This window comes from Salvelinus namaycush, chromosome 5 (genome assembly GCF_016432855.1).
Source record: "Salvelinus namaycush isolate Seneca chromosome 5, SaNama_1.0, whole genome shotgun sequence".
NCBI lineage: Eukaryota > Metazoa > Chordata > Actinopteri > Salmoniformes > Salmonidae > Salvelinus > Salvelinus namaycush.
Window position 1 is genome coordinate 60,686,713 of NC_052311.1, and position 27,753 is coordinate 60,714,465.

Below are 27,753 nucleotides of genomic sequence, written 5' to 3' on the forward strand. Positions count from 1 at the left end.
ACAAGCAATATGGTGTTAACTCTACCTAGCCATGGGTTGGACTATGGGCCAACTTCAGACTGGGTACATTGTGTACTTACACAGTGGGGGCAGCTCCACTTGCCCTCGGGGGCCTTCTCCATGTCGGGGTCCAGACAGACCATGTGGTAGGCCCTGGGACAGGTGTCACACAGGATGATCTCCCCTCCCTGCTGGCACACCTCACAGTAGTCCTGGTGGTCTGTCTCATAGCCGTCACCATCCTCCTCAACTGGGATGGGAAGAGGAGGAGTTAGGAGGGAGGGAGACGGTACATGATGATGTTCCTGTTAAAAACATCTAATATTATCAGAGGATTGGCTGAGAGCCAGGTCCTTGGTTTCAGCCCAGAGCAACTACATCTGATTCCTCTAGTCACACAATCATCAGCAACACAATTAGTTGAATCAAGTGTGTTAGTGCTGGACTGGAACAAAAGCCTGCACCACCTATAGCTCTCCTGATCTAAGGTATGTGACTGACCACTAGTCTACATGCTATAGCCCAAGCTAGACACCTCCATTACATAGAATAAGAGGTCAAGAGATGACAGTTGCGCTCCCATGCCAACCTTTCTTCTTCTTCTTGGCGGTCTTGACCTTCTTCTTGGAGCGGCTGCTGTGGCTGTTGTTGCCGTCCGACACTTCAAAGATCCCGTCGTCAAAGTCACTCTCCACGTCAAGCTCATCCTCCTCACTCTGACAACAACACAGGGAAAGAGAGACAAAGATACAATGATAGAATTGTGGGACAGAAGTATGGCAAGGCTTACTGCATATCAGTTGATTCTCAGACAAGTTAGTGTTCTTACCGAGGATCTCTTCCTCTTGCTGTTGAAGCCTCCCAGTTTGATCTTGAGCGGAGCCACCTTCTTGGCTTTGGGCTTGGGGGCAGGCTTAGGGTTGGGCTTGGACCTCCTGCGAGCATTGGGTCCTGCAGAGGGAGATGGAGTTCAATTATTCCCTTATTCTACAATGAATAGCCAACAATAATATTTTACATGGTCCCTCCATCTGCATTCCTTTAACTTGTTCCTCACCTTTGCCCTCTTTGGTCTTGGCCTTGCGGAGTGGGGGTGCAGGCACAGCGGGTACAGCTACAGGTACGGAAGCGGGTGTAGCTGGAGGGGAGTCTTTAGTGGCACTACCCCCCGCCCCTGTATCCCCTCCTGCCACCACCATGCTTTCCACGGCCGCAGCCACGTTGGCAGCTGCCAGGGCTGCGTTGGCACTGGCACAGCCCTACAGAGGGTTAGACAAGGCAGGATGGAAATCAGGACCATTGCTATAAAGAACATGCAATCATAGTCAAAATACATTTATAATGTATTGTATTAGCAATGTTATGTTATGTAATAGCAATGTAATGTCATGTTATAGCAATGTAATGTAATAGCAATGCCTTGTATTGGGTTGTGTTACCTTCAGAGGGTTGTTGGTGCTGAACTCCCTCCACTTGGCCATCATCAGAGTCATCATCCTGGACACAGCGATCTTGGGGTTCTTGGCTGCGATGAGGGGTCTGGGGAAGTGAGGCCAAAGGAGTGGCAGAGGTTAAGTTTGGGGCACTCTACGGGGAGCCAGCAGAAAGCGGATGTTTGCGGTTTTCAGGGATACAGTATTTTCAACATAACTTCCATTTGCTCTGAAAAACAGATGTGGGGACTCCGTTCAAGCGTCTTTTTACGCCTGCTGTTAGTTTAAGTTCGGGGTAGAAGTAGGGGCAGTTTCAGACTGGTCGTAGCTAGCTCAGTCACACACAGATATGAAGTATTTTTCCCCCCCTGATCCACAAACGCTGTGCTACCCAGGTGAAGTGGTACGGAAATGTGCTACAGTGGAAACAGAAGGAGAAAGTAGAAAACATGAGATGTGAGAGAGGTGTGTTAACCTGACAAACTGGCTGAAGGCCTTGTAGTTGGTGATGGTGGTGTAGTCCTTCTGAGTGAAGACATGGTCGATGTCTTTCATGCCCCAGTCCTCCAGCAGCTGAGTCGAGCTCTTGGGCTCCTGGAGAGGGGGCGGAGTGAGGATATCATTACATTCAGGGTCACTGAGCTAACAGGGTCATTAAGTGGATTGCAGGGGCTGCTTCAAATCCAAACAGAGAACAGCTCCAACGTCTCCCTTGTTCACCCCACCCGCACCACCCACATCCTCTTAGCCTTCATCCTCACCTGGCTATCTTCATCATCATCTTCATCTTCATCTTTCTCTAGTTCTGGTTCTTTGCGTTTACTCTTGGAGCTGGATGAGCCTCCACCTTTCTCCTTTTCTCCACTCGTCCCTCCTCCCCTCTTCTTGTCTTTGGAGGAGCTGGAGCGCTTCTTCTTCTTCCCCCTCGGGGCGTAATCACTTCCCTCGCTTTCTGACCTGGCTCTACCTCCTCCTCCCTCTTCCTCCTCCCTCGCTACTTGCTCTACTGCTAAGAAGGGTTCTGGTGAGCTGACTGGCACCTCCTGAGAGGAAACAAAATGAGTCAACATAGATGCAAATATGAAGAAAGAAATCTCACAAATGCTGAAAATGTATACTAAGGACAGGTCAAAAGGGTCAAAGGCTAGGGGCTATCTGTATTGTTGTTATTATTATACTTCAAAATGCATTCTTCCCTCCCAACTTCCTTGGAGAAATCCCTGAAATCAGTGACTAGGATACTTCATGTAAGGAAGGATGATGCCCATCCTACCTCTCTGACAGGTCTTGGTCTCTTGTTGATCCTGCTCTCACGGCTCTTCTTGGCTTTCTTCTTCTTCTTTGACTTGGTGGGGACCTCGACGTCAGACACAGCCTCTTGTGGTTCCTCCTCATCTGCCGATGGAAAGGGTACAGAAATTGATTGAATAAAATGCGTAATTGATTGAGAAAATTACGAGATAATTATATTCATAAAAATATATTCATAAATTACCGAGGGATTTGTATACAATTCTAAAACTGTCAACTCCAGACAAGCTTTATTGACAGTGTTTTGGATACATTTTGATATAAAGAACGCACTGCACGCCAGTTGCCAGTACATTACCAAACAGAGGCATGACTCGTGTGACTGCCAGCAAATGGTCTTGGACGCAACTTCTAACAACAACACGCATGTATTGACAGTGTAAATATTTACGCACTCTCTATTGGTAGCTAGCTAACGTGCTATCAAGTTTGCCAACTAGCGTAGAAGCAAAACATTCGGCTAGCTAGCGAACTGGGCTGCCTAATGTAAATTGTCACGACTAGTAACCAGACTAGAGTAGCTAGCAAATCAGCTAGCTAACTAGCTAATGTAACGTTAACTAACGTTACCAACCTGCAAGCCTGTTATGAAAAAATTGATTGCTGTCTTACCATGTGCAAGTGCCGTAGGTTCCAAGTCTTCCCTCTCGTCCTCGCTTCCCGACATATTTCAATAATAATGAATTTAAATTAAAAGCGAGCTAATCCCTCCACCGAACCCTGCCCGATCTTGTGAGGGAGGAGGGCAAATGACGTGTGGGTGGTGGAGAATGGAACGGGGGTGTCCTGGGTAGGGGAGGGTCGCTGTAAGAAGAAAAAAAACCTTTGCTTGAATTAGCAATCCTATTGGTATTTCTCGAATAATAAGAAGTATTTATTACAGTGATAGGTCACGGTGTGACATGTTAACTATCTTATTACATCGAAAAACATTTGTTTTCAATTGGCATGCCTGTCCACACCGCACAGGAAGCTGTAGCAATGGACACCCGTCAATCATCGTGTATTGAATAGAAAGGTACATTATAGTACTCTCTGAAATACTGCCCCACTCGCGATACAAACTCAATTTAGGCAAACTTACAGTTACAGTCAGGGTTCAAGTGAAACCCCTAAGACTTGTGAGAAACTTACTGTAGTCCCTGTTAGAGATGGGTTTCCTTCGTGTAATAATTGTCTCTCAGCAATTGTATTAGTCTTTAATATAAATTAATGAGCAACAATATCCAGTAAAATATGTCGTTAATGACCCCACAAAACACGTTGCACACTCCGTCCCCCTTCTCTCCCCCAGCCTCAGTGGCTAGCAGAGCTTAGCTAACATCCTCACAAACACACAAAGGGGGCAGACATCCCAGAATAATCCTCCCCCCTCCCTCGGACTCACACAACTCTGCATAGTTACCTCGCAACAGACAGACCATAATACTCAGCTTGCACGCACCTCCCCCCTCTACACACGCGCACACACACACACACACACACACACACACACACACACACACACACACATGCTCATGCACATACATTTCTACTGCACACACACCCTTCCTCCCAGCTCCTTAGAAACCCCGTTGTCATGGATACACTCCTCCTCCCGCCCTCTCTCTGACAGACCATAATACTCCAGCCACCAACATCCCATAATAAACACAACTCCTAAAAAGACAGGAGAAAAAATACCAGTCACATGGTCTCCAGGGAAACTCTAGGCCACTGGTGACAGACCATAATATTCACAGACTGTCCTCCTGGCATGTCTACCACTGCACCCAGAAGACCTATGGAAGCACACAGGTAGGCTAGGCTACCACTGTGCGTACTTACAGACTGCACTCACAGTATAGGACTGCTTTAAAACACTTGCATGGGAATAACTCTAGGCCAACTGTACTGAAGTACATGGTACACATGGCTTAGTCTTAAATACACACATCAACACAACACAACATGTTTGCCACACACATGTGATTGTTCGGGACCCACAGGGATACCAGAAACATGTACTGCTTGTGTTAATGATCGACCCGCTGTGTCACATGTTAGGTATCTGTCTCTGGACTCAACAGAACAACTTATGGGATGGCACAGTGCAGTTGGGATATATTGTCCACATAGCCCTCACAGCCTACCTTTTGCATGCAGTGCTGTGGACAGGGTAGAGGAAACTAGAATGTGAAACAGGGTCAACATTGTATTGACCGCCACAGAGAATTCAACCATATAGAAAATAATCTAAAGCAGTAGTTCCCAACCAGGGGTACTAGGACTCCTGGGGATACCTGGCCTATCCACAGGGGGTACTTAAGAAGACTCATCAGACCATAGGCCTACTGGAAAAATGCTCATGAGGGGGTACTTCAGGGGTACTCCGGGCAGAGCAAAATTCAGCTGGTGGTACAGTAGCTGAAACAGGTTGGAAACCACAGATCTAAAGTATACACAGAAGCATTCAGACTTGAATTGGGCAACAGATGGTCAATAGATTGCATTGACCAGGGATGTTAATGTTTTGATGCCGTGTTTGCAAACACACTACCTGACAGCATTGGCATGTTTTTATTTTGTATTTGATTTAACTATCAAATAAAATAAAATGTTATTAGTCACATGCGCCGAATACAACAGGTGTACACCTTACAATGAAATGCTTACTTATGAGCCCCTAACCAACAATGCAGTTTAAAAAAATACGGAAAAATAAGAATAAGAAATAAAAGTAACAAGTAATTAAAGAGCAGCAGTAAAATAACAATAGCGAGACTATATACAGGGGAGTACCGGTACAGCGACAATGTGCGGGGGCAACGGTTAGTTAAGGTAATATGTACATGAAGGTAGAGTTATTAAAGTGACTATGCACAGATGATAGGCAAGTCAGTTAAGAACAAATTCTTATTTACAAGCACGGCCTACCCCAGCCAAACCCTAACCCGGACGACGCTGGGCCAATTGTACGCAGCCCTATGGGACTCCCAATCACGGCCTGTTGTGATACAGCCTGTAATTGAACCAGGGTCTGTAGTGACCCTTATGGGGTGGCACCTTGTGGCATCTTTTGACAACTGCAGAGGTAAAAAAGGGCTTTATCAATTAGATTTGATCGATTGATCAATTGATTTATACCCTAATGTGTTAGTACTGAATCAGTGATAAGAATCAAGTCATCTGGGATATGTGTGATGGATGCATTGTGTTTACATGGATGGACTGTGGACTGTCATGCATCACTCTGAATGGTTGGACTCTGTCCTTATGGGGTGGCATTTTCTAGATGGCAGACAATAGAATGGTATCATGTTGTTGTGTGTGTGTGTGTGTGTGTGTGTGTGTGTGTGTGTGTGTGTGTGTGTGTGTGTGTGTGTGTGTGTGTGTGTGTGTGTGTGTGTGTGTGTGTGTGTGTGTGTGTGTCTGCTTTTTTTCAGAGTGAATAAGCAGACGAAGAAAATTCAATTGTTGCTATTTACACTTTTATCTTTTTGTTCTACCTTTCATGTTTTATTCCCCTGATAATTACAGGTGAAAATGCTTAGTAAATCAGTTCCTAAAAGCTACTGAGCCAAACCCACAGAATTAACTCACTCTCACCTTCTTTCTCTCCTGTGCTCTGTCACTATGAAGATTTGGGGGTAAACCTTCCTCTGTCCTTCCCTCTCCATATTCCCCCCCCCCCCCCCCCCCCCCCCCCCCCCCTTCTGAATCACAGCGGCACAACATCCCATAATACTATGTCTCTGTAACAGGAGCCTGCTGACCATAAAAGGGAACATGTAAATAGTCTAGTGTGCCTTCTTGTCTTTGTCTTCTTTCCTTGATCTGCATTGATGTGCAAGAAATGGACAGGTGAGAGAAACTCCTTAGTATGCACCTACAGTACATTGCTTTCACCTATCCTGTGTTTTCAGGTCAGTGCAGAGATTAGGAGAGGAGACCTTTTTAGACTATTGAGATGCACCCATGTATAGTAGCCCTCTGAGCCAACCCCTGGAGATGAAGGTTGGGGAGGGAATGGGGGCAAAGGAGGCGGTCTGAAGTCAGACAGGTAGACAGACAAGTGATGACAGCTGGGGTAATGAAGGAATACACTGCTAGACAGGGGGGGGGGGGGTTAGACACACCCACGACACACACACACAAAGGCATCCAGACAAAAAGGGACAGGTAAGCATTCAGACAGACAGACAGATCCTTAAAAACATAGAACAAACACCTGTCCAGTAGATATGTCTTCTGGTGCTGTACTAAATAGCCTGGGATCCTACTCCCTCTACAGGTCAAGTGCACTGACTGTGCCCTGGATGCAAGAGGCCCTACACCAGAATAATCTCTGCCTGGTTGGGGTTTAATTAGTTATGTTTCTACTGGGGTAATGGTCAATTGAAATTCAGATTGTTTTTATTGTTTAGCTGTAAAGAGTATGTCTTCCAGGTATGACTGTTATTGTTCAAATGGAGTTGCCACACCGAACCTGGAGGGAACCCAATGTCTCTCTACACCTGTCTGCCAGTGTGTCCAGCCCAGGTGTAGTGAGCCATTACGCTATCTGTCTTTCTGACTGCACACCACATAACATTTCCCCTCGCCATGACCCCAAGCCCCAATGTCAGACCATTGTCTGTTGTCTGCAATTGGATGCTCTGTTACCCTCCCAAACCCATACACCCCCCCTTCCATTTCATAACACCTGAATCCCATAGTATTCATAGCACCATACACACAAACATGCACATGCACACTCACACACACACACACACCCATTCCAATCTTATCCCCCCATACACACTCAACCCACACCCTCTCCCCTAGCTTCCCCCTCTCAGGCCCCTGCCTGACAACCTCTCTAACCCATAATGCTCACAATCCCCTCCCTTCCTTTCACAGCCACCGCCACCCCCCACCCACACACACCCACCGCCTAATAACGCATCAATCCCATAATATTCAGAGCCCCACACACTGCCCCCACCTCCACACATCTGCTGCTCACCCCTTTAACACATCCATCCCATAATATTCACAGCTCCCTTCACCACCTCTCATACCACAGAAACATGCTATGAGTGCAAGCACACTTTCATGTGGTAGTACATTCAGCAGTACTAATTTACTATTCAGCCCCTGTCCTTACAATGGAAATGGGTAGCTTCAGAAGAAACCTATCTCCCTGGTGGGTGTGCCTTTACAGTATATGGTAGTGTCTAAGTCAGATATGACTGCTTTGTTCATACTCAGGCTGAGAAAACAGCTAGCATTTCCCCTGGGAGAGAGAGAGAGAGAGAGAGAGAGAGAGAGAGAGATACCATCCGAGAAAGAGCAAGAGACAAGGAGAGAGAGTTACCACCAGAGGGTCGAAAAAAGGAGGGATCAAATTTCCATAATAACCTAAGAGAAGGCTTTGCAATAGAGTTGATGGTTACCAAGGGCGACCATGGGAGAATGAGGTCAGCTGGCCATCCAGTAATAATCAGCACACTATGATATAACAATACAGTAGAGATATCTGGATGGAGTGGCAGTGCAGCCCTACCTGTTAAACTAGCTACATCATAATGCTATAGGGCTGAATTTATATAGCACTTTTTCAATGCTCAAAGCACTGGAACTCACGCCAATATCCACCACCAATGTGTACTCGTGCCCCATCAGTTATATTTCTTTGTAGGATAAAAATATCAAGATATCATTTTTTATACACAGAATTAATTCAAAGATATTGAATTTGGCCACAGTTGCCCCTTCGAGGTGCGCCGTGCATAACACCTCTGACTGCACCACCCACCTGGATGTTAGGAAACCTCTAAGAAGTTACACAAACTACTAAATAGGCACAGGTGTTGGGGTAGCTAGTTCACACCTGCAACGTGACTATAGACAATCAGAGCGTAAGAGCGTAAGTGAGGCCATCTAGGATGATAAAAAGGGCTCCAACAGGAGGAAAGACAGATAAAAAAAGAGGGGATGTTATTTACGAGAGAAGGGTGAAGGGACGGAGGGATGAGCACAACGGAGGCCCCGGACATGACAGTGGCGAGCCCATCGCCATGGCATTGCTGGGGGATACAGCAGAAGACGTCACTGAGAGAAATGGACGGACACAAAGGAGGAATACGACATGGAGTAGAGTTAAAGGGAGGAGGGAAACAGAGAGAGGGACTGTTCAAACGGAGAGAGAGAGAGGTTTGGGGAGGTGGGAGGGGGGAGGGGGGAGGTGGAGCCAACCTAGAATTAGGTTATTTATTTGTTTGTTTGGAGAGGGCCTCGTGTCACTGGGTTCAGGTAGACTATGGTATGCCATCAGATAGTGATATCATTATAGGTCGTAGGGCAGGGGTCAGCAGAGCAACAAGGGCCTCATACACCTCTTTCAACGAGTTAACCAAACATTGTTCAGCACTATTACATTAATTAGATAGGCCTATAAGTGATGGGCATATGTCACCAATCCCATCCCTGGACAGCCAAAGTGTGCAGGTTTTTGTTCATACCTAGCACTAAAACACCTAAATGAACTATTGGAGATCTAACACAAGTAATAAATTAGTTCACTCAGGTGTTCCAGCGCTGGGCCGGAACACACCGCAGCAGCAGGGGTATCCCTAAGCACGCACGCACGCACACACAGTGGTGTACAGGACCATAAGGGAGCACCAACCCCCCTCCTGAACTCTAATATCAGACTTTCCCTCTACTCTACATCCCTGAATTTTCCTTTCTGCCCCCTTTCCCTTTACCCCTTAACCTCAGTTTAACACCCCAGTAGTTTCTCTCTTCATCCCTCACTCCATCCATCCCTCCCTCCCCTCCACTTTTGTGATTTATTAGCCTCAGTTCCAATATTTGTTGCCAGTGTGTTTTCTTCCCCTTGTCTAAATGTCACCGCTTCTTCTAAGACAATATAGAGAGGCAGAGAAAGAGTGAAGGAGAGGGCAAGTACGGGGGAGATAGAGGAGGGAAGGGGGGAACTCGTAAAAAGAGCAACAAAGTTTGGGAAGATTAAACATTAGGTAAGACACTTTCTCACATATATACACAAAAAAGCTTAGTGTCGCAATTCCTGGACGAGGGGTGGGTGTAGTCATCTCTATATCAAATCCAATTTTATTTGTCACATGCCCCGAATACAACAGGTACCTTACAGTGAAATGCTTACTTACAAGTCCTTAACCAACAATGCAGTTTTAAGAAAATACCCCCCAAAAGTAAGAGATAAAAATAACAAATAATTAAAGAGCAGCAGTAAATAACAATAGCAGGGCTATATACAAGGGGCACTGGTACAGAGTCAATGTGTCAATGTGCGGGGGCACCGGTGTCGAGGTAATTGAGGTAATTATGTACATGTAGGTAGAGTTATTAAAGTTGCTATGCATAGATAATAATAGAGAGTAGCAGCAGCGTGGGGGGGCAATGCAAATAGTCTGGGTAGCCATTTGATTAGCTGTTGAGGAGTCTTATGGCATGGGGGAAGAAGCTGTTTAGAAGCCTCTTGGACCTAGACTTGGCGCTCCGGTACTGCTTGCCTTGTGGTAGCAGAGAGAACAGTCTATGACTAGGGTAGATGGAGTCTTTGACAATTTTTAGGGCCTTCCTCTGACACCGCTTGGTATAGAGGTCCTGGATGGCAGGAAGCTTGGCCCCGGTGATGTACTGGGCCGTACGCACTACACTCTGTAGTGCCTTGCGGTCGGAGGCCGACCAGTTGCCAAACCAGGCAATGATGCAACCCGTCAGGATGCTCTCGATGGTGCAGCTGTAAAATCTTTTCAGTCTCCTGAGGGGGAATAGGTTTTATCGTGCCCTCTTCACGACTGTCTTTGTTTGCTTGGACCATGTTAGTTTGTTGGTGATGTGGACGCCAAGTTGAAGCTCTCAACCTGCTCCACTACAACCCCGTCGATGACAATGGGGGCGTGCTCGGTCCTCCTTTTCCTGTAGTCCACAATCATCTCCTTTGTCTTGATCACGTTGAGCGAGAGGTTGTTGTCCTTGCTCCACACGTTCAGGTCTCTGACCTCATCCATATAGGCTGTCTCATCGTTGTCGGTGATCAGGCCTATCACTGTTGTGTCATCAGCAAACTTAATGAATATGGTGCTGGAGTCGGGCCTGGCCGTGCAGTCATGAGTGAACAGGGAGTACAGGAGGGGACTGAGCACGCACCCCTGAGGGGCCCCAGTGTTGCGGATGAGCGTGGTGGATGTGTTGTTAACTACCATTACCACCTGGGGGCAGCCTGTCAGGAAGTCAAAGATCCAGTTGCAGAGGGAGGTGTTTAGTCCCAGGGTCCTTCATCTTCTGCTGGGTATTTCATACAGGCCACAGTAACCACTGCACGTTTCAGTCAAACACACAATGTGGTATCAGAGAGAACCTGTAGCTAGGGCCACTGAATGAACAGAGACATATTCTGACAGGTGCTTTTAATGTTCTTGGAAACTGGTGAGTACACACACAACACACACACACACACACACACACACACACACACACACACACACACACACACACACACACACACACACACACACACACACACACACACACACACACACACACACACACACACACACACACACACACACACACACACACACACACACACACACACACACACACACACACACACACAGGCTCTAAATGAACCATTCAGCAGAATTCTGTTTAGCTCTCCCTCTCTCCGGTCCGGGTCACATATTATGTCTTGTGCTTAACATGCACAATGGAACCCATGCCATTCATCAGTGTCAATGTACTGTAGTGTAACCATTACACAGTGTCCCCTCCCTCTGACTGCCACCCTACATCTCTTCTCTCTCTCTCTCCCGTCCTCCCTCTCTCCCTCGCTCTCTCCTTTATAACCCATCACTCCCATCTCACCATTCTCACTCTTTCTTTCGGTCTTTTACGGGACTGGACACACATTATTTTTCTTAACGAGGGGAAGCAACCAAGGGACAAACAGCAGAGATGAAAAATGCTTTTTTACATATTTACCTATCAAAAGTTTAGGGGCTTTTTTGGATGTTGAGTTTCCCTCACTTTTGTTCTTTGTGTTATAATATTAGTCTCTTTCTCTCTCAAACATTTTCTAGAGAGAGAGAGATAGAGAGAGAGATATAAAGAGTGAGAGAGAGAGAGATAGAAAGAAAGATAGAGGGGAATCAGACAAACAAAAAGTGTCATAATTTTGATCACTGTCTGCCAAATTATTCTAAAAAGTCATTTTATTTGGTCCAGAACGATACTATTTGGATTTGACCATTTTTATTTTCTAATTGAGTTTGTTTAGACGTGTACCTGGATAACTTGACATGACAATACCTTCCTATAGGCATGTTTCTGCTATCACAGAGGTGCAAATTGTTCATCTATAAGATTGATACCGTTCACTAAGAAATTTGATTTAATTTTCAATCTGGTCAGACACATTTCCAAAGAGAAAAACTACTGGACAGTGCTGGACATGAACTGGTAAGAACCCACGTTTATTACTAAGCTGTACTCACCCAGAGAACTTGTTATGTATTATACATAGCATTTTTCATAGAAAATTAAATAGCACCCTCATCTACAGTCTTGATCACAGACCTGATGGTTGTGAATAAGCTGTAAGAGGGAGAGATGAGCTTCTCCAACAGAACACATTACTTAACTAACCAGGTCGACCTTCTCCGAACTGCAGATATGAGGGGATCATCCCCAAGCTCGGAACCAGAAACATAGAACTAACTGACACACTGACGGACAACGAGGCATAACCGTGGAAACGGGCAGACTGCCGCCCAAGTACACTCACTGACCCACGGAGACGGACAGACAGACAGTCTGATGCCAACTGTCTCTGCTGTCAATCTCACGGCACAACTCCTCCTGCTGTTGCTATGGGCAACCCACCCGACCATGGCAACCAACTGGCTGTAAGTCTGGCGTCCTGGGAGGGAGAGAAAGAGAGAGTTTGTTTGTCATGCTATAACTTTTAAAAGATGGTGACGTGCCTCTAAATCTCTTTCTGTCGCTCCCCTTTCACTCTTTGTCTCTCCCTTGCTGACCTTTTCTCTCTTGTCCTCTCTCTCTTTCTCCCTCCCTTCACTGTGTCTTCTCTGTCTCTTTGGTCTGCTGGTCTTTCTCTTGTCCTCTCTCTCTCTCTCTCTCCCTCCCTTCACTGTGTCTTCTCTGTCCCTTTTGTCTGCCGGTCTTTCTCCATCCTTCTCTTTCTCTCTCTGAAACCCTGTTCCCTGTGTTCACTCCTCTTTCACCCATCATTGGCTCTTTCGCCCCTTCTCTTCCTCTCCCTCTATCCTTATCCTCTATCTCACCATTTACCCCCTCGCTCTCCCTCAATCCCCATTTCCCCCACTTTCTCTTCCTCTATCTCCCCCTCTGCCCCTCCCCTCTCTCTCCTGCATCGTCCCCTCTCCCTCTCAGCTCCCTGGCGAGGATGCCGCGCTCGCGGCCCGTGTCGGGTGCTGCCCCCTGTGGGCGGCTGAGGGGACTGTCCGTGGGGCAGGTGGGGGTGTGCAGGGCGCGGGGAGAAGTCATGGAGTCTGTGCGCAAGGCAGCCGAGATGGTCATAGAGGAGGTATGAGCCTGGGGCAGAACTGTCATCGGTTGTGTTACAAAAGTAGTGAAGTCCATGTGGAAGAGTTTCTTTAAGATCAGCCATTGTCTTTCTCAAGATCATCTTCAATCAGCATCATCAGCGCTGTTGTTACAGTCATCTTCAACATCATCATCAGCGCTGTTGTTACAGTCATCTTCAACATCATCATCAGCGCTGTTGTTACAGTCATCTTCAACATCATCATCAGCGCTGTTGTTACAGTCATCTTCAACATCATCATCAGCGCTGTTGTTACAGTCATCTTCAACATCATCATCAGCGCTGTTGTTACAGTCATCTTCAACATCATCATCAGCGCTGTTGTTACAGTCATCTTCAACATCATCATCAGCGCTGTTGTTACAGTCATCTTCAACATCATCATCACCAAAATCATCTTCTTCAACCGATATCCATATCAATCAGTGTGGAGGAGTGTCATCATTAACCTCCTCAATCATCCTCATCATTTGTATTTATTATTATTATTATGATCATCTTCTTCTTCCTCTTTAACCAGCATCATTAACATCCCCCTCATCTGTACTCAGTAAAGTATTAAACAATTGCACCAGTTTGACCAAAGTTCACTCTCCTCAGCACCTATGTAAAATGTCTATCTGCCTGTCTATATGAACCCCGAACCCTTGGTCCCATTGGCTTGGCTGTTGGTCGGATCAGTGCCAGCACCAGTTTCGTAATCGGCGTTGGAACTGCTCCACCACCCCGCGTGGAGTCAACGTGTTCGGTAGAGTCATGAGCCAAGGTGAGGACAGCAGGGCCTCTCTAGTTACCAGTGGAACTCTGTGGTTGTACCACAGTCATTAACATGCTGGTAACATGCTGGCCGTTGATTCCACATGGCTGAAATCAGAAGGACTAAGGACATGTGATGACATGGTAAATGACTCAATTGCTGTCTTGAACTCTTCTATAAACCAGGCACCCGTGAGGCGGCCTTTGTGCACGCCCTGTCCTCGGCGGCGGTAGCGGTTGCAGTAACGCGAGGCTGCAGCCGGGGGGAGCTAGAGCGGTGTGGCTGCGACAGGAAGGTCAGAGGGGTCAGTCCCGAGGGTGAGTCTGGGGTGTGGGCCAGACTCTCTTGCTGTCTGTCAGTTAAACTTTGTCTCTATTGTCTTGAAATACATAATTGCAAAATGTGCAGATGCTATCAACATCTTTCTTTCTGTCCCGCAGGTTTCCAGTGGTCTGGGTGCAGTGATAACCTTTCCTATGGTGTGGCCTTCTCCCAGACCTTCGTGGATGAGACGGAGCGTGCCAAGGGGATGTCGGCAGGGCGACCCCTCATGAATGTCCATAACAACGAGGCTGGACGGAAGGTTGGTGGCGGTGGGGCACTCTGATGACATCATCAATCTTCACTTCTATCATCTTTTTTCCTTGTTTCCTTTGACTTCCTGATCGTTCTTTTACATTCCTCCATCCCCAGGCTATCCTCCATAACATGCAGGTGGAGTGTAAGTGTCATGGTGTCTCGGGATCCTGTGAGCTGAGGACCTGCTGGAAAGTCATGCCCCCATTTCGGCGCGTCGGCGCCGTGCTGAAGGAACGCTTTGATGGAGCCACAGAGGTACAGCCATATATTTGGGATATCATCTTCATTATTCATTTAATAGGTGACAAACCATTGGAAATTAGTGTTTTTTACTGCTTCCAGTCTTTTCAAAATCTCTAACATTCAACAAATACCCCCACTCACCCAGGTGCGTCTGTCCCGTATCGGCTCCAGGACAGCCCTGCTGCCCCGGGACCCCCAGGTAAAACCTCCCGCCGCCAGGGACCTGGTGTACCTCGCTGTCTCTCCAGACTTCTGCCGTCTCGACCCCGACAATGGGATCCCCGGGACGGCCGGCCGACGCTGTAACGGTGAGATTCAGTCACATCAGCAGCACTGGGATAAAGCATTTACGTTTTATTAGGTGATCAGGCTGTTTTGTATGTTCACATCCTTATTTCCTTTCCTCTACCTCGTCTCCATCCTCCCCTCCCAGGCACCTCCCGTCTGGCCCCAGATGGCTGTGAGCTGGTGTGTTGTGGGCCAGGGTACCGGGCAGGCCGGGCCGAGGTGGTGCAGCGCTGCTCCTGTAAGTTCTCCTGGTGCTGCTCGGTCCGCTGCCAGCAGTGCAAGAACACAGTGATGATCCACACCTGCCGAGAGTGAACCCAGTCTATGCAGAACCCAGAGCACTGAGCAGACACGCAAGAACCTTACACCTGTCCAGACACTCTAGAACACAGCCCAGACACTCCAGAACACTACCCAGACACAACAATGTCCAGACACTCTAGAACACAACCCAGACACTCTAGAACACAGCCCAGACACAACAATGTCCAGACACTCTAGAACACAACTCAGACACTCTAGAACACAGCCCAGACACTCCAGAACACTACCCAGACACAACACTGTCCAGACACTCTAGAACACAACAGTACCCAGACACTCTAGAACACAACACTACCCAGACATTCTGGACACTACAACGACCAGACCCGTGGAGGCTGCTGAGGGGAGGACGGCTCATAATAACGGCTGGAATGAAGTAAATGGAATAGCATGTGTTCGATACTATTCCACTAATTCCGCTCCAGCCATTACCACGAGCCCTTCTTCCCCAATTAAGGTGCCACCAACCTCCTGTGTACCAGACACTCTAGAACCAGGGTTCCCAACCTAGGAGGCGCCAACGTTTCTTTGGGGGGGGCAGGACCTTCCTTGACTTGAGGGTTATATTTTTTTTAATTGTTTATACCGATCTAAAACAACGCATAAATCTGTGAAGCTTTAGGCTAGAAACAAGCGGTAAAATGCCCGAGGAAGATGCGACTCTGGGAATATCTTTGGTTTGTCTCTATGACATTCAGAATCTGAGTTATGACCTAAAGTCAAGGAGTCAAAAAAATTGGACTTTGCTTGGGAAGTAATCTTATACAATGTGTGACTCTCTCGCTATCAATTGATCTATTCACTTTCTGTAAAATATAATATGTATAATTAAATTGAGGTTGATATACATTTTAATAAAACATATTTGGTAGCGGAATAACATTGTGGAAAATCGGGTCAAGACTTTATTTTCCTTATGCATTATTATTATAATCATTAAATAGCCTACCTAAAATCCTAGGTCCCTGAAATTAAACAAAGTTACATTTTTCAAATGTGAAAAGTGGGGCCCTGGGGGAAAGGTTGGGAACCGCTGCTGTAGAACACTGTCCAGACATTGTAGAACAACACTTTGATGACATGTTCTACAAAACTGACCTGACATACACTTTAAGACTCTGGCAAGAACCGTGTGGATAGTATAAGCCAGTGCATTATGAGAGTGAGGACCTACGCATGACAGAAACCTCTGCAAGGGAAGGCAGAAAGGGTGGAATGACCTCTCCCATTACCTCTAATGCCAGAAAGTAGAGAGATATACTAACAAGCATGGAAGGAAGGAAACTCACTGCATAGAGCAATATTCACACTCCCATGGAACATATTACACTCATGATGTACTCTTTCAACCAAAAAGGAACTATAACGCAGCATTGCAAGCCAGCGTCCAACACTGTGTAGGTGATTGTCTAGATCACAATGGCACACAGCCTACAGCGAGCACACACACACAATTAACTTAAACTGACAAAGCGTTTAAAGCCGAAATTAACCACAACTAACAAGGAAATTATTACAGCCCTTTTCTTAAATGCGTTTGATTTCAGTGTAGTAGGTAGTTGCAATCTTTATACATTTACTGTATTTATGAGTCTTTTGATTTCACTGTAGTAGGTAGTTGCAGTCTTTATACATGTACTGTATTTATGATTCTTGATTTCAGTGTAGTTGGTAGTTGCAGTCTTTATACATTTACTGTATTTATGAGTCTTTTGATTTCAGTGTAGTAGGTAGTTGCAGTCTTTTTACATTTACTGTATTTATGAGTCTTTTGCCACAATTCTCTCTTTTATTTATTTGTACATCAATCATCCTGTGGCCTCCTCCTATCCCTCAGATTCTACCAGTGAGAATACCTGTCCTTTCCCCCCAGTCCGTCTGCATTCATATTGCTTTAGTCCAACGCTGATAAAACAATTGTCATGCATGTTGCTACAGTGTTCTGCACAGTTGACTTGGTCAAATAAACTTGTTTTGACTACAGTTTCTTCTATGATGTGTGCTGTATACGTCACGTGAAACATATATAGAAAAATAACAATTACACACCAACTATGGGTCAGTTAAACAATTTTATTACAAACATTCTGCAATTACAAACATCCAGAAGTTGACTAGGAAAAGGTTATAATCTCACCATCATTGTTATTATCAAGATTAAGATCAGCTATTCAAAATACTACAGCTTAATGTGTTATACTATCAACCAATCACAATCAAGATGGTAGTCAAGCAAAAAAAGTTTTTAATTACTCCCAAAATAATATACGCTAAGAATTTCCCAAAAGAAAATCATAAAATTACTACATCATACATGACACAAAAAGAGATAAAAAATAATATATATTCAGTTCTGTGTCGCCTTCAGAAGGCAGTAAAATCTGAGGCGAAAATGCACTTGGTGTGTCCCAAAAGGAAAAGTGACCATTCTAGCATGCTAGCCTGGTCGGGAGTGGAAACAAATCTTGTGTTCTCCCCCTCCCTCCTCAAAGTAGCAACAAAAGAAAATAATGTCAAATAAGTGTGTCCAAGGTATTTATTTCATTTAAGCTAGGCACAAAGGCAACATGACAGGCAGGTAGGAGAGCCCGCCCCACAGAAGTAATGTTAGGGTAAACACTGCAGATGTCTAAAGTGTATCTGGAGAAGGAGACTAGATGAAAGTTCTGTTGATTCCTTCCCCTCTTGTATTCTTTACTTGAAAGACCAAATTGCTTTCTCTCTCCTTTCCATTTTTCAATACATATTAAGAAGGCACAGTGCATGAATGTATTGGCGTCTCGATGCCATTTCATCGCCTTCCTTTTCACTCTTTTTTGTCCTTTTTCAAGCTGTTGATCTGCTTCTCTTATTTGTAACCAACTCGCCCATTCTTAACCCTGCCCCTCTACCGCTCCCTCTCTCCTCCTCCCTTTATAGCAGGACACAGCGTTTCTTGGGCTTAGTCTCAGGAGGTTCCAAAGCTGCCAGGATGGCCTCGTCAAACACGTTCTTCAGCCCCCTCTGAGAGAGAGGAGAGAGGGAGTTTGCATTGACTTTTCATGGTTTATAAATGTATTCTAACCTATTTTGTGAAGTACAGCAATGTTTCAGCCACCATGGGTCCTTATCAGCTCTTTTTCCCTCTAACAATGTAACATCATCATAATCCTTGGCCCCTTACCTGCGTGAGGGCGGAGCACTCCACATATTTGACGGCCCGGAGGTCCCGGGCCAGCTTGTCTCCGCTCTCAGGGGACAGGGGGCGCTGTTTGTTCTTGGCCAGCTTCTCCACAGTGTTGCTGTCGTCCCTCAGATCCACCTGGGTGCCCACCAACAGGAAGGGTGTACGAGGACAGTGATGGGATATCTCTGGAACCCACTACAGGGGTCGAAGGATACACAAAGTCAGAGTGTGTACAGAATCAGTTCGTATGCTCAACTCAAAATCATTTTTACATGTTAGTCATTCAGCACACACAGTTAGTGCATTCATCTTAAGATAGCAAGGTGAGACAACCACACACCTCAGTCGTAGTAAGTACATTTTTCAGCAAAGTGAGTGCTAGTAGGAAAAGACAAGTACATGCTCTTTCTTTTCTTTTTACCCTGAGCTAGCCCCTAGCCATTATGTTTGCAGATATCAACAGAGATAGATGTAAGCCAGGAATGGGCAACTGGAGGGCCGCGGATCAATTTCCCAAAATTAGTTTAAAAAATATATGTATTTTTAGGAACTCATTCGGGGTCTCAACTTACTATTGAGAGTTACAATAGTATAATACAATTTGCAATTATGAAATGTGGTTGTGAATCATTAGTTTATTGTGTTATGTTAGTCACTGACAGTCACTGAATTAGCTAAGAATTTTTAGATTGGTAAATTAGTCTAGCCATCTGTAGTAATCATGGTCGAATTACCGACCGGGAGGCCCCCGTTAAATTTTGTCACGCTCACTCAGATATCATATTAAAAACTGCAAACATTTCTCTCCACACTAAGGCAAAGTGTGTAGAATTTAAGAACATTTGCTGTGAAACTACACGTTCTTCTCTCCACCCCATGGCAAAATTAGTAGAATTGCATGAAATGAGTTCAAAAATTGTAAAATCTTCTCTCTGCCCCATGGCAAAATGTATAGAATTGAAGCAAACTTACTTTAAAACTGCAACATTTTCTCTACACTCCATGGCAAAATGTGTAGAATTGTAGGAAATTAACTAAAACTTCAATGTTTTGCTCGCAAGACAACTTAGGGCCCCCGAAAGGCTATGGCTGGCTCTGACCGCATGTGTGGGAATGGATGTGGGTACACAGACCCGTGTGCCACTGCGACCCGATCAAAGTTGCCCATTCCTGATGTAAGCAATATGAGGATGACTTCACATAGCCTTCCAATGGGCTTTGGGAGATCTTCTGCCATAACAGAAGGTGAAGAGGCTAAGGAAAGGGTTCAGATCCGTCATCTAGAAGTTTCTCTATGGGTAATAATACAAGGTAAAAAGTTGAGGTGTGTCGATTCAGAGACCAACACTGACCTTCTCTCGAACGTTCTCAAAGGATGAGGGTGAGACGCAGGAGAAACAGACGAGGAAGACATCCGTCTGTGGGTAGCTGAGAGGTCGCAGCCTATCGTAATCCTCCTGACCTGAGACGACCAATCAGAGGAAGAGAACGCTGTGGCAATGAAACTAATGTGATATTGAACGATTCAACTGGTTGAGTTGCATTTACAAGACATCATATGTTCTCAAAAATTAACAAAGGCAGACTATAATTGAGTTGTAGCACAGCGACTGCTTAACAGAAGGATGTACAGACATAAAAGCATAAATTGACACAGACAAAGACAGATTACCTGCTGTGTCAAAAAGCCCAAGTGTGTAGGGTTCCCCTCCGATCATCACCGTCACTGCATAATTATCAAACACCTGCACACATGAGACACACAAAAGAATGAGTACAAAAGTTCAAGGGATGTTACCCATCTTTAATTATTTCATGAAGCAAATGTAAATCAATAAGCTAAATGTTAAAAAATCAAACAAAATCAAACATTACCCCAACAGGCTGGTTATGGTGTTAAAGCCCATTCTACCCTCCCACTCAGCTCTCTGGACATCACCCCACTGACCTCCACAGTGTTTAGGGTGTGACTTGTCTGACCCTACTTACCTTCTCCCCTGCCCACCTCTTACCGTAGGCACGTATTCTGAGGGGAACTTGTTGGTTGTGTAGGAGATAAGTAGACAGGTCTTTCCTACAGCTCCGTCCCCCACCACTACACACTTTATTGTCTGCATCTACTCGGCGAGAGAGACAGACACAGATAGACAGACAGGACACACATACACCAGTCATAACATAGTAGAGTTAATATCTTATGAAGGACATAATTGAGACCTTGCTTGTAACTCCACATAATAACAGTAACTGGGAAACTAAAAACAACATAACCAGACAGAGTGGAGATGACAACAGCACCGCGATTAGCAATAACACTGTCTGCCTTGCCTGCAGTCTATTGATGTACAGACAGGTGATGTTCATGGTGTGTTAGGCTAATGCTCAAAACATGGGCATCTATTGATCATCAAACCACAAACGATGCTTGACCGCATTTGAAACATGTTGATTGTCACTAATGGATCCTTTATGGGGGGCGGAACTTCTACTAGTCAACAGAAAGAGGTAGAGACAGACAGGTAAACAGACAGGGGTCCAGACAAATCAAAATATGCCTGGACTACCCCAAAAAAGTGTGTCTCTGTGACAAACTTGGTGTTATGTAACAAAAAGTTATTTCCGGTTACTGCTAGACAACGTTAACTTCCGCATACTTGCATAGCAAAGACATGGCAGGGAAAGGGAAGCGACATGATGTAGTCATTACTACTTCTTGCGTTTTGCCTGATTTAAGATTCTAATTTCAAATCATTACTTCTGCTGAATAAGTAGATTAACACATTAGAAACGGGTAGTCTATACCTAGCTGCTTTTAGCAACGCTAGTATTTCCACACTAGTGAATCTAGGAATTATCTGTAGTTGTAGTTTCCGGTCACAACTTGTAGACTTGTTTACGTGCGGTTTGTTGGTAACGTTTCTTTGCTACCTGCCAACTTTATGGCTTTTACTTTTTAATTACCGTTTTATATTTTTTCCTTGTTCGACTATTTTTCCCATTCAGCTTTTTCACCCCGGACGCTTTAACTGGACATGGTTCTACACGACCTCCACCAGCCGAAGCTAAGAAGTAACATTAACATTATGCCTTCTAATTGCAGTCGCTGTACTCATAATATACAGGAGAACAGTCGCCTTACGGCGAGGATAGCCGTGCTGCAAACCCAGCTTCAGACGCAATCGTTAGGCAAGGGTCATTTAAATGTAGGAAAGGATGAAACATCGTCAGTGTAGTAAACTCAGCTATCCCCGTTGAGACCGTGCCTGTGTCTCAATCTAGGGGGGGGTTGGGCAAAACTAAACATGGCGGTGTTCACTTTAGCAATCTCACTGGAATAAAGACCTCCTCCGTTCCTGTCATTATTGAAAGAGATTGTGATATCTCACACCTCAAAATAGGGCTAATTCATGTTAGATCCCTCACTTCCAAGGCAGTTATAGTCAATGAACTAATCACTGATCATAATCTTGATGTGATTGGCCTGACTGAAACATGGCTTAAGCCTGATGAATTTACTGTGTTAAATAAGGCCTCTCCTCCTGGTTACACTAGTGACCACATCTGCCTTCCTGAAGACAAACAATGTATACGAAACGCTTCAGTCTGGTTTTAGACCCCATCATAGCACTGAGACTGCACTCGTGAAGACGGCAAATTACTTTTTAATGGCGTCAGACCGAGGCTCTGCATCTGTCCTCGTGCTCCTAGACCTTAGTGCTGCTTTTGATACCATCAATCACCACATTCTTTTGGAGAGATTGGAATCCCAAATTGGTCTACACGGACAAGTTCTGGCTTGGTTTAGATCTTATCTGTCGGAAAGATATCAGTTTGTCTCTGTGGATGGTTTGTCTTCTGACAAATCAACTGAAAGTGTCAGTGTTCCTCAAGGTTCCATTTTAGGACCACTTGTTTTCACTATATATATATATTTTTCCTCTTGGTAATGTCATTCGGAAACATAATGTTAACTTTCATTGCTATGCGGACGATACACAGCTGTACATTTCGATAAAAATGGTGAAGCCCCAAAATTGCCCTCCCTGGAAGCCTGTGTTTCAGACATTAGGAAGTGGATGGCGGCAAATGTTTTACTTTTAAACTCGGACAAACAGAGATGCTAGTTCTAGGTCCCAAGAAACAGAGAGATCTTCTGTTGGATCTGACAATTAATCTTGATGGTTGTACAGTCGTCTCAAATAAAACCGTGAAGGACCTCGGCGTTACTCTGGTCCCTGATCTCTCTTTTGACAAACATAAAGAATATTTAAAAGGACAGCCTTTTTCATTGCAAAAATCAGAAACTTTGTCAAAATATGATGCAGAAAAATGTATCCGTGCTTTTGTCACTTCTAGATTAGACTACTGCAATTCTCTACTTTCCGACTACCCAGATAAAGCACTAAATAAACTTAGTGCTAAACACGGCTGCTAGAATCTTGACTAGAACCAAAACATTTTATCATATTACTCCAGTGCTAGCCTCTCTACACTGGCTTCCTGTTAAGGCTAGGGCTGATTTCAAGATTTTACTGCTAACCTACAAAGCATTACATGGGCTTGCTCCTGCCTATCTTTCCGATTTGGTCCTCCCGTACATACCTACACGTACGTTATGGTCACAAGACACAGGCCTCCTTACTGTCCCTAGAATTTCTAAGCAAACAGCTGGAGGCAAGGCTTTCTCCTATAGAGCTCCAATTTTATGCAATGTGAGAGACGCAGACTCTGTCTCGACCTTTAAGTCTTTATTGAAGACTGATCTCTTCAGTAGGTCCTATGATTGAGTGTAGTCTAGCCCAGGGGTGTAAAAGTGAACGGAAAGGCACTGGAGCGACGAACCGCCCTTGCTGTCTCTGCCTGGCCAGTTCCCCTCTCTCCACTGGGATTATCTGCCTCTAACCCTATTACAAGGGCTGAGTCACTGGCTTACTGGTGCTCTTCCATGCCGTCCCTAGGAGGGGTGCGTCACTTGAGTGGGTTGAGTCATTGACGTGACCTTCCTGTCCGGGTTGGCGCCCCCCTCGGGTTCGTGGGCTATACTCGGCCTTGTCTCAGGGTAGTAGGTTGGTGGTTGAAGATATCCCTCTAGTGGTGTGGGGGCTGTGCATTGGCGAAGTGGGTGGGGTTATATCCTGCCTGTTTGGCCCTGTCCGGTGGTATACCACCGGACAGGGCCACAGTGTCTCCCGACCCCTCCTGTCTCAGCCTCCAGTATTTATGCTGCAATAATTTGTGTCGGGGGGCTAGGGTCAGTCTGTTATATCTGGAGTATTTCTCATGTCTTATCCGGTGTACTGTGTGAATTTAAATATGCTCCCTCTAATTCTCTCCTCTCGGAGGACCTGAGCCCTAGGACCATGCCTCAGGACTACCTAGCCTTTTGACTCCTTGCTGTCCCCAGTCCACCTGGTCATTCTGCTGCTCCAGTTTCAACTGTTCTGCCTGTGGCTATGGAACCCTGACCTGTTCACTGGACGTGCTACCTTGTCCCGGACCTGCTGTTTTGGACTCTCTCTCTACCGCACCTGCTGTCTCTAACTCTGAATGCTCTGCTATGAAAAGCCAACTGACATTTACTCCTGAGGTGCTGACCTGTTGCACCCTCTACAACCATTGTGATTATTATTATCTGACCATGCTGGTCATCTATTAACATTTTAACATCTTGGCCATGTTCTGTTATAATCTCCACCTGGCACAGCCAGAAGAGGACTGGCCACCCCTCAGAGCCTGGTTCCTCTCTAGGTTTCTTCCTAGGTTCCTGCCTTTCTAGGGAGTTTTTCCGAGCCACCGTGCTTCTACATCTGCATTCCTTGCTGTTTGGGGTTTTAGGCTGGGTTTCTGTACAGCACTTTGTGACATCGGCTGATGTAAAAAAGGGCTTTATAAATACATTTCATTGATAGTCCGCTGGAAGCCAGAGGTTAAATAAAATTATATTTAAACTTACCCTGCCGATTGTCCTTAGGGTTAAACCTTATGCTGGGGGAAATTGAGAAAAAACATCTAATAGAACAAATTAAACATACTTTCCAAAAGTGTGTCTGTTGTAGACCCACTTCCTCTGCGCTTAATTCATGTCGAAATAAAAGTCCTGCACGTGTGCCATACATGCACAAAAAAAGCAAGATCTTGTTGGGGATTTTTATTTTGACATGTAAGCAGAGAGGAACTGACCCCGCTGAGGAACTGCGTGGGTCTGTAACAGACCCACGTTTGGAAATGCTGGTTAATTATACGTTCCAATAGATGATTTTTTTCTCTCACAAATTCACCCCCTGCATAAGGACCAAGCCTACAGACAATCGACAGAGTAAATTTAAATTAATTGTATTTATCTTCTGGCAGACTAGTCAGGTTTTTTTGCAAGCTAATTCCCATCAACGCTAGTGTGTAAATACTAGCGTTGCTAAAAGCAGCTAGTCTATACCTAAACATGTGAAAGGAAATGGCATCGCTTATGAATAAACAATCGCCTCTACAGTTATTGCTTAACTAACTTTGGCAGACAGCAAGTGAACTGGACTGGGGGGCACCGGACATAGGCTGCGCTTAGACTGGTTGACTAATTCTGATATTTTGACCAATCAGATCAACTATGAAAAAAAAAAAATCTGATGTGATTGGTCAAACGACCAATTAGTAGAGGAAAAAGTGGACCTGCTTGTCTAAATGCACTCATATTTCCCAGAAAAATGCAAGGACAGCAAGCATGCCATTGCATAGCTACAGATTGTTACACCAGATAATGTGATTTAACCATAGATTTTGGGGATCCGTTACTGGGAGTTACAGGTTAGGTACTGTTTGGCGCACAGAGAATTTTCGACCAACCTTACTTTGGAAACACTAAGATTGCGCCATACACATTATTTTAATAACTGAACATTTTCTAAATTCAAACACACCACCTGCAACTGGACACAGTTATTTTAGAATATACATGTTTGGCCGAATTGACAACGAAGTTTGTAAAGATTATATCATTAAGGTTGGTCAAATTCTCTGTGCTAACGTTACAGCATACAGTAAGTAACCTGTACCTCCCAGTAATGGATACCAACAATATTTGGTTTCACACATTATCTTGTGTAACAATCTGTAGCTAGCCATGAAAGTCTGTTAGTCTAAAAATAAATGTGAAAGTTAAACCTTACAATTTGCTCTACACTGTATGAAGTGTCAGGCAAAAATGTAACAATACTTTCATACCAAACGTTAGCTACCGGCTATTCGGGAGACACTAACGTGAAGCATATAGCTAGCCAAATAATTTTGGGTAAAGTTAGATTGTCATAAAGCATTGCCGATAGTTGGTTATTTTGTACAGTCCAAAACATTCGAGACTGGCAGCATATCATGAAACTTCTCAAAGTTATGACAATGTGGGTTGGCTGGCAAGCATTGCCCCTCGGTTAGCCTGTGATTGCTAATTTCCTAAAAAGTCGCTTATTGTCGTTAACGACAATATAACAATTCAACGTTTCTTACGTGAGTAGGCACTAATATATAACGATGGACGAATCTACACTACAACTCTTCACATTTATTCAACTAACACAAATTCATTATGCCCGTTTTCAGAAAAGTACTCACCGTTTTTCTCCGGCAATTAGGCGTTGGTTACATCCGGGTTTGACTAGACCACTTCTGCGCAACTGCGAACGAGGATTTTTTTTCTTAGGTTTTTCCCCCCCGGTCCTTGTGACAGTACTGCCATCTACCGACACAATAGAGTAATAAATACAATAAAATCTAATCGTATGGTCGCATACACATATTTAGCAGATGTTTTTGCGGGTATAGCGAAATGCTTATGTTCCTAGCTCCAACAGTGAAGTAGTATCTAACAATTCACAACAATACACACATCTAAAAGTAAAATAATAGAATTATATAAAAACTAGGACAAGCAATGTCGGAGTGACATTGACTAGAATACAGTACAATTCAATATATACATAAGAAATCAGTAGAACAATATTCTAAACATATGTCTATGTACATAAGGCAGCAGCCTCTAAGGTGCAGGATTGAGTGACCGGGTGGTAGCCGGCATCTAGCCAGTAGTGTGTATGACAGTGACTTGCAAACATAATATCAACAACAAATAAATCAACTTCATAAACGTGACAATCCAATGGGTGGAATGGACTGGAGTGAAAACTGAACCACGTGAGGATAGCAGTACAGTGGAAATACACACCATCTAAAACCACAAAAAAAGCACTACAGCTGCACCATTGAGAGCATCTTGACTGGCTGCATTACCGCTTGGTATGACAACAGCACCACCCTCGATCGCATGGCGCTACAGAGGGTGGTGCGGACAGCCCAGTACATCACTGGGTCCGAGCTCCTTGCTATACAGGACCTCTATATCAGCTGGTGTGAAAGGAAGGCCCGGGAAATTGTTAGACTCGAGCCACGTAAGCCATAGACCTTTCTCTCTGCTTCCGCACGGCAAATGGTACCAGTGCATCACGTCTGACACCAACAGGCTACTGAACAGCTTCTATCTCCAAGCCATAAGACTGCTAAATATCTAACAGAATGGCTGCACGGACTATCTGAGTTGAACCTTGTATTTTCAAAAATTTGTTTTGCACTGTCTCTATGCACAGTCACAGTATTCTACACACTAACTGACACTCCAACACACACATAACATGCACACACATTTATACTGACTTTAGACAGTCATACAACCTATTCACCTTAGCCCTATTCATACAGTGCATTCGGAAAGTATTCAGACCCCTTCACTTTTTGCCCATTATTCTAAAATGGATAAATAAAACATGTTCCTCATCAATTTACAAACAATACCCCATAATGAAAAAGCAAAAATAGGTTTTGATGAAAAATGAAAAAAACAAATACCTTATTTACATAAATATTCAGACCCTTTGCTATGAGACTCAAAATTGAGCTCAGGTGCATCCTGTTTCCATTGATCATCTTTGAGATGTTTCTACAACTTGTAGTAAATTCAGTTGATTGGACATGAATTTTAAAGGCACACACCTGTCTATATAAGGTCCCACAG

The 27,753-nt window shown here is 44.8% G+C and overlaps 4 protein-coding genes across 6 annotated transcripts in view; 2 read left to right on the forward strand and 2 right to left on the reverse strand.

The window, feature by feature from the left end:
* LOC120048587 (chromodomain-helicase-DNA-binding protein 4-like) overlaps positions 1-4,036 on the reverse strand; it is a 49,305-nt gene extending 45,269 nt beyond the window's left edge. For all 3 annotated transcript variants that reach the window (XM_038994678.1, XM_038994676.1, XM_038994675.1), the window contains exons 1-10: positions 3,879-4,036; positions 3,357-3,548; positions 2,707-2,828; positions 2,195-2,476; positions 1,909-2,027; positions 1,440-1,539; positions 1,058-1,259; positions 830-951; positions 590-716; positions 81-250 (exon numbers count right to left, since the gene is read on the reverse strand). In XM_038994678.1, the coding sequence (XP_038850606.1) occupies positions 81-250; positions 590-716; positions 830-951; positions 1,058-1,259; positions 1,440-1,539; positions 1,909-2,027; positions 2,195-2,476; positions 2,707-2,828; positions 3,357-3,411 (1,299 nt within the window). In that variant the 5' untranslated portion in view covers positions 3,412-3,548; positions 3,879-4,036. The remainder of the gene's footprint in view (positions 1-80; positions 251-589; positions 717-829; positions 952-1,057; positions 1,260-1,439; positions 1,540-1,908; positions 2,028-2,194; positions 2,477-2,706; positions 2,829-3,356; positions 3,549-3,878) is intronic.
* The window catches only part of LOC120048605 (cell adhesion molecule 4-like), a 752,359-nt gene that overhangs the window by 473,875 nt on the left and 250,731 nt on the right, over positions 1-27,753 (forward strand). The gene's annotated exons all lie outside the window — the stretch shown is intronic.
* LOC120048609 (protein Wnt-4-like) lies at positions 12,573-15,526 on the forward strand. The gene is made up of 8 exons (XM_038994709.1): positions 12,573-12,661; positions 13,170-13,323; positions 14,026-14,110; positions 14,287-14,418; positions 14,542-14,684; positions 14,795-14,935; positions 15,069-15,231; positions 15,357-15,526. The coding sequence occupies exons 1-8, from the start codon at positions 12,573-12,575 to the stop codon at positions 15,524-15,526; spliced, it is 1,077 nt and encodes a 358-aa protein (XP_038850637.1).
* Positions 17,589-26,345, reverse strand: LOC120048613 (cell division control protein 42 homolog). Its single transcript, XM_038994716.1, has 6 exons — positions 26,301-26,345; positions 20,714-20,818; positions 20,374-20,446; positions 20,054-20,163; positions 18,699-18,896; positions 17,589-18,538 (listed from the first exon to the last, which is right to left on the reverse strand). Exons 2-6 carry the CDS (start codon positions 20,816-20,818, stop codon positions 18,449-18,451), a joined length of 576 nt encoding a protein of 191 aa, XP_038850644.1. The 5' UTR covers positions 26,301-26,345; the 3' UTR covers positions 17,589-18,448.

Bases quoted from the DNA above. Each gene is read 5' to 3' on its own strand.
- LOC120048609 (XM_038994709.1), top strand. From the start codon at position 12,573: ATGCCAACTGTCTCTGCTGTCAATCTCACGGCACAACTCCTCCTGCTG. The intron at 14,111-14,286 runs GTGAGGACAGCA...TCTATAAACCAG, and splicing joins CGGTAGAGTCATGAGCCAAG to GCACCCGTGAGGCGGCCTTT. The intron at 14,936-15,068 runs GTACAGCCATAT...CCACTCACCCAG, and splicing joins GCTTTGATGGAGCCACAGAG to GTGCGTCTGTCCCGTATCGG.
- LOC120048613 (XM_038994716.1), bottom strand. From the start codon at position 20,818: ATGCAGACAATAAAGTGTGTAGTGGTGGGGGACGGAGCTGTAGGAAAG. The intron at 20,164-20,373 runs GTAATCTGTCTT...TGGTCGTCTCAG, and splicing joins TGGGCTTTTTGACACAGCAG to GTCAGGAGGATTACGATAGG. The intron at 18,897-20,053 runs GTCAGTGTTGGT...CGACCCCTGTAG, and splicing joins TTGAGAACGTTCGAGAGAAG to TGGGTTCCAGAGATATCCCA.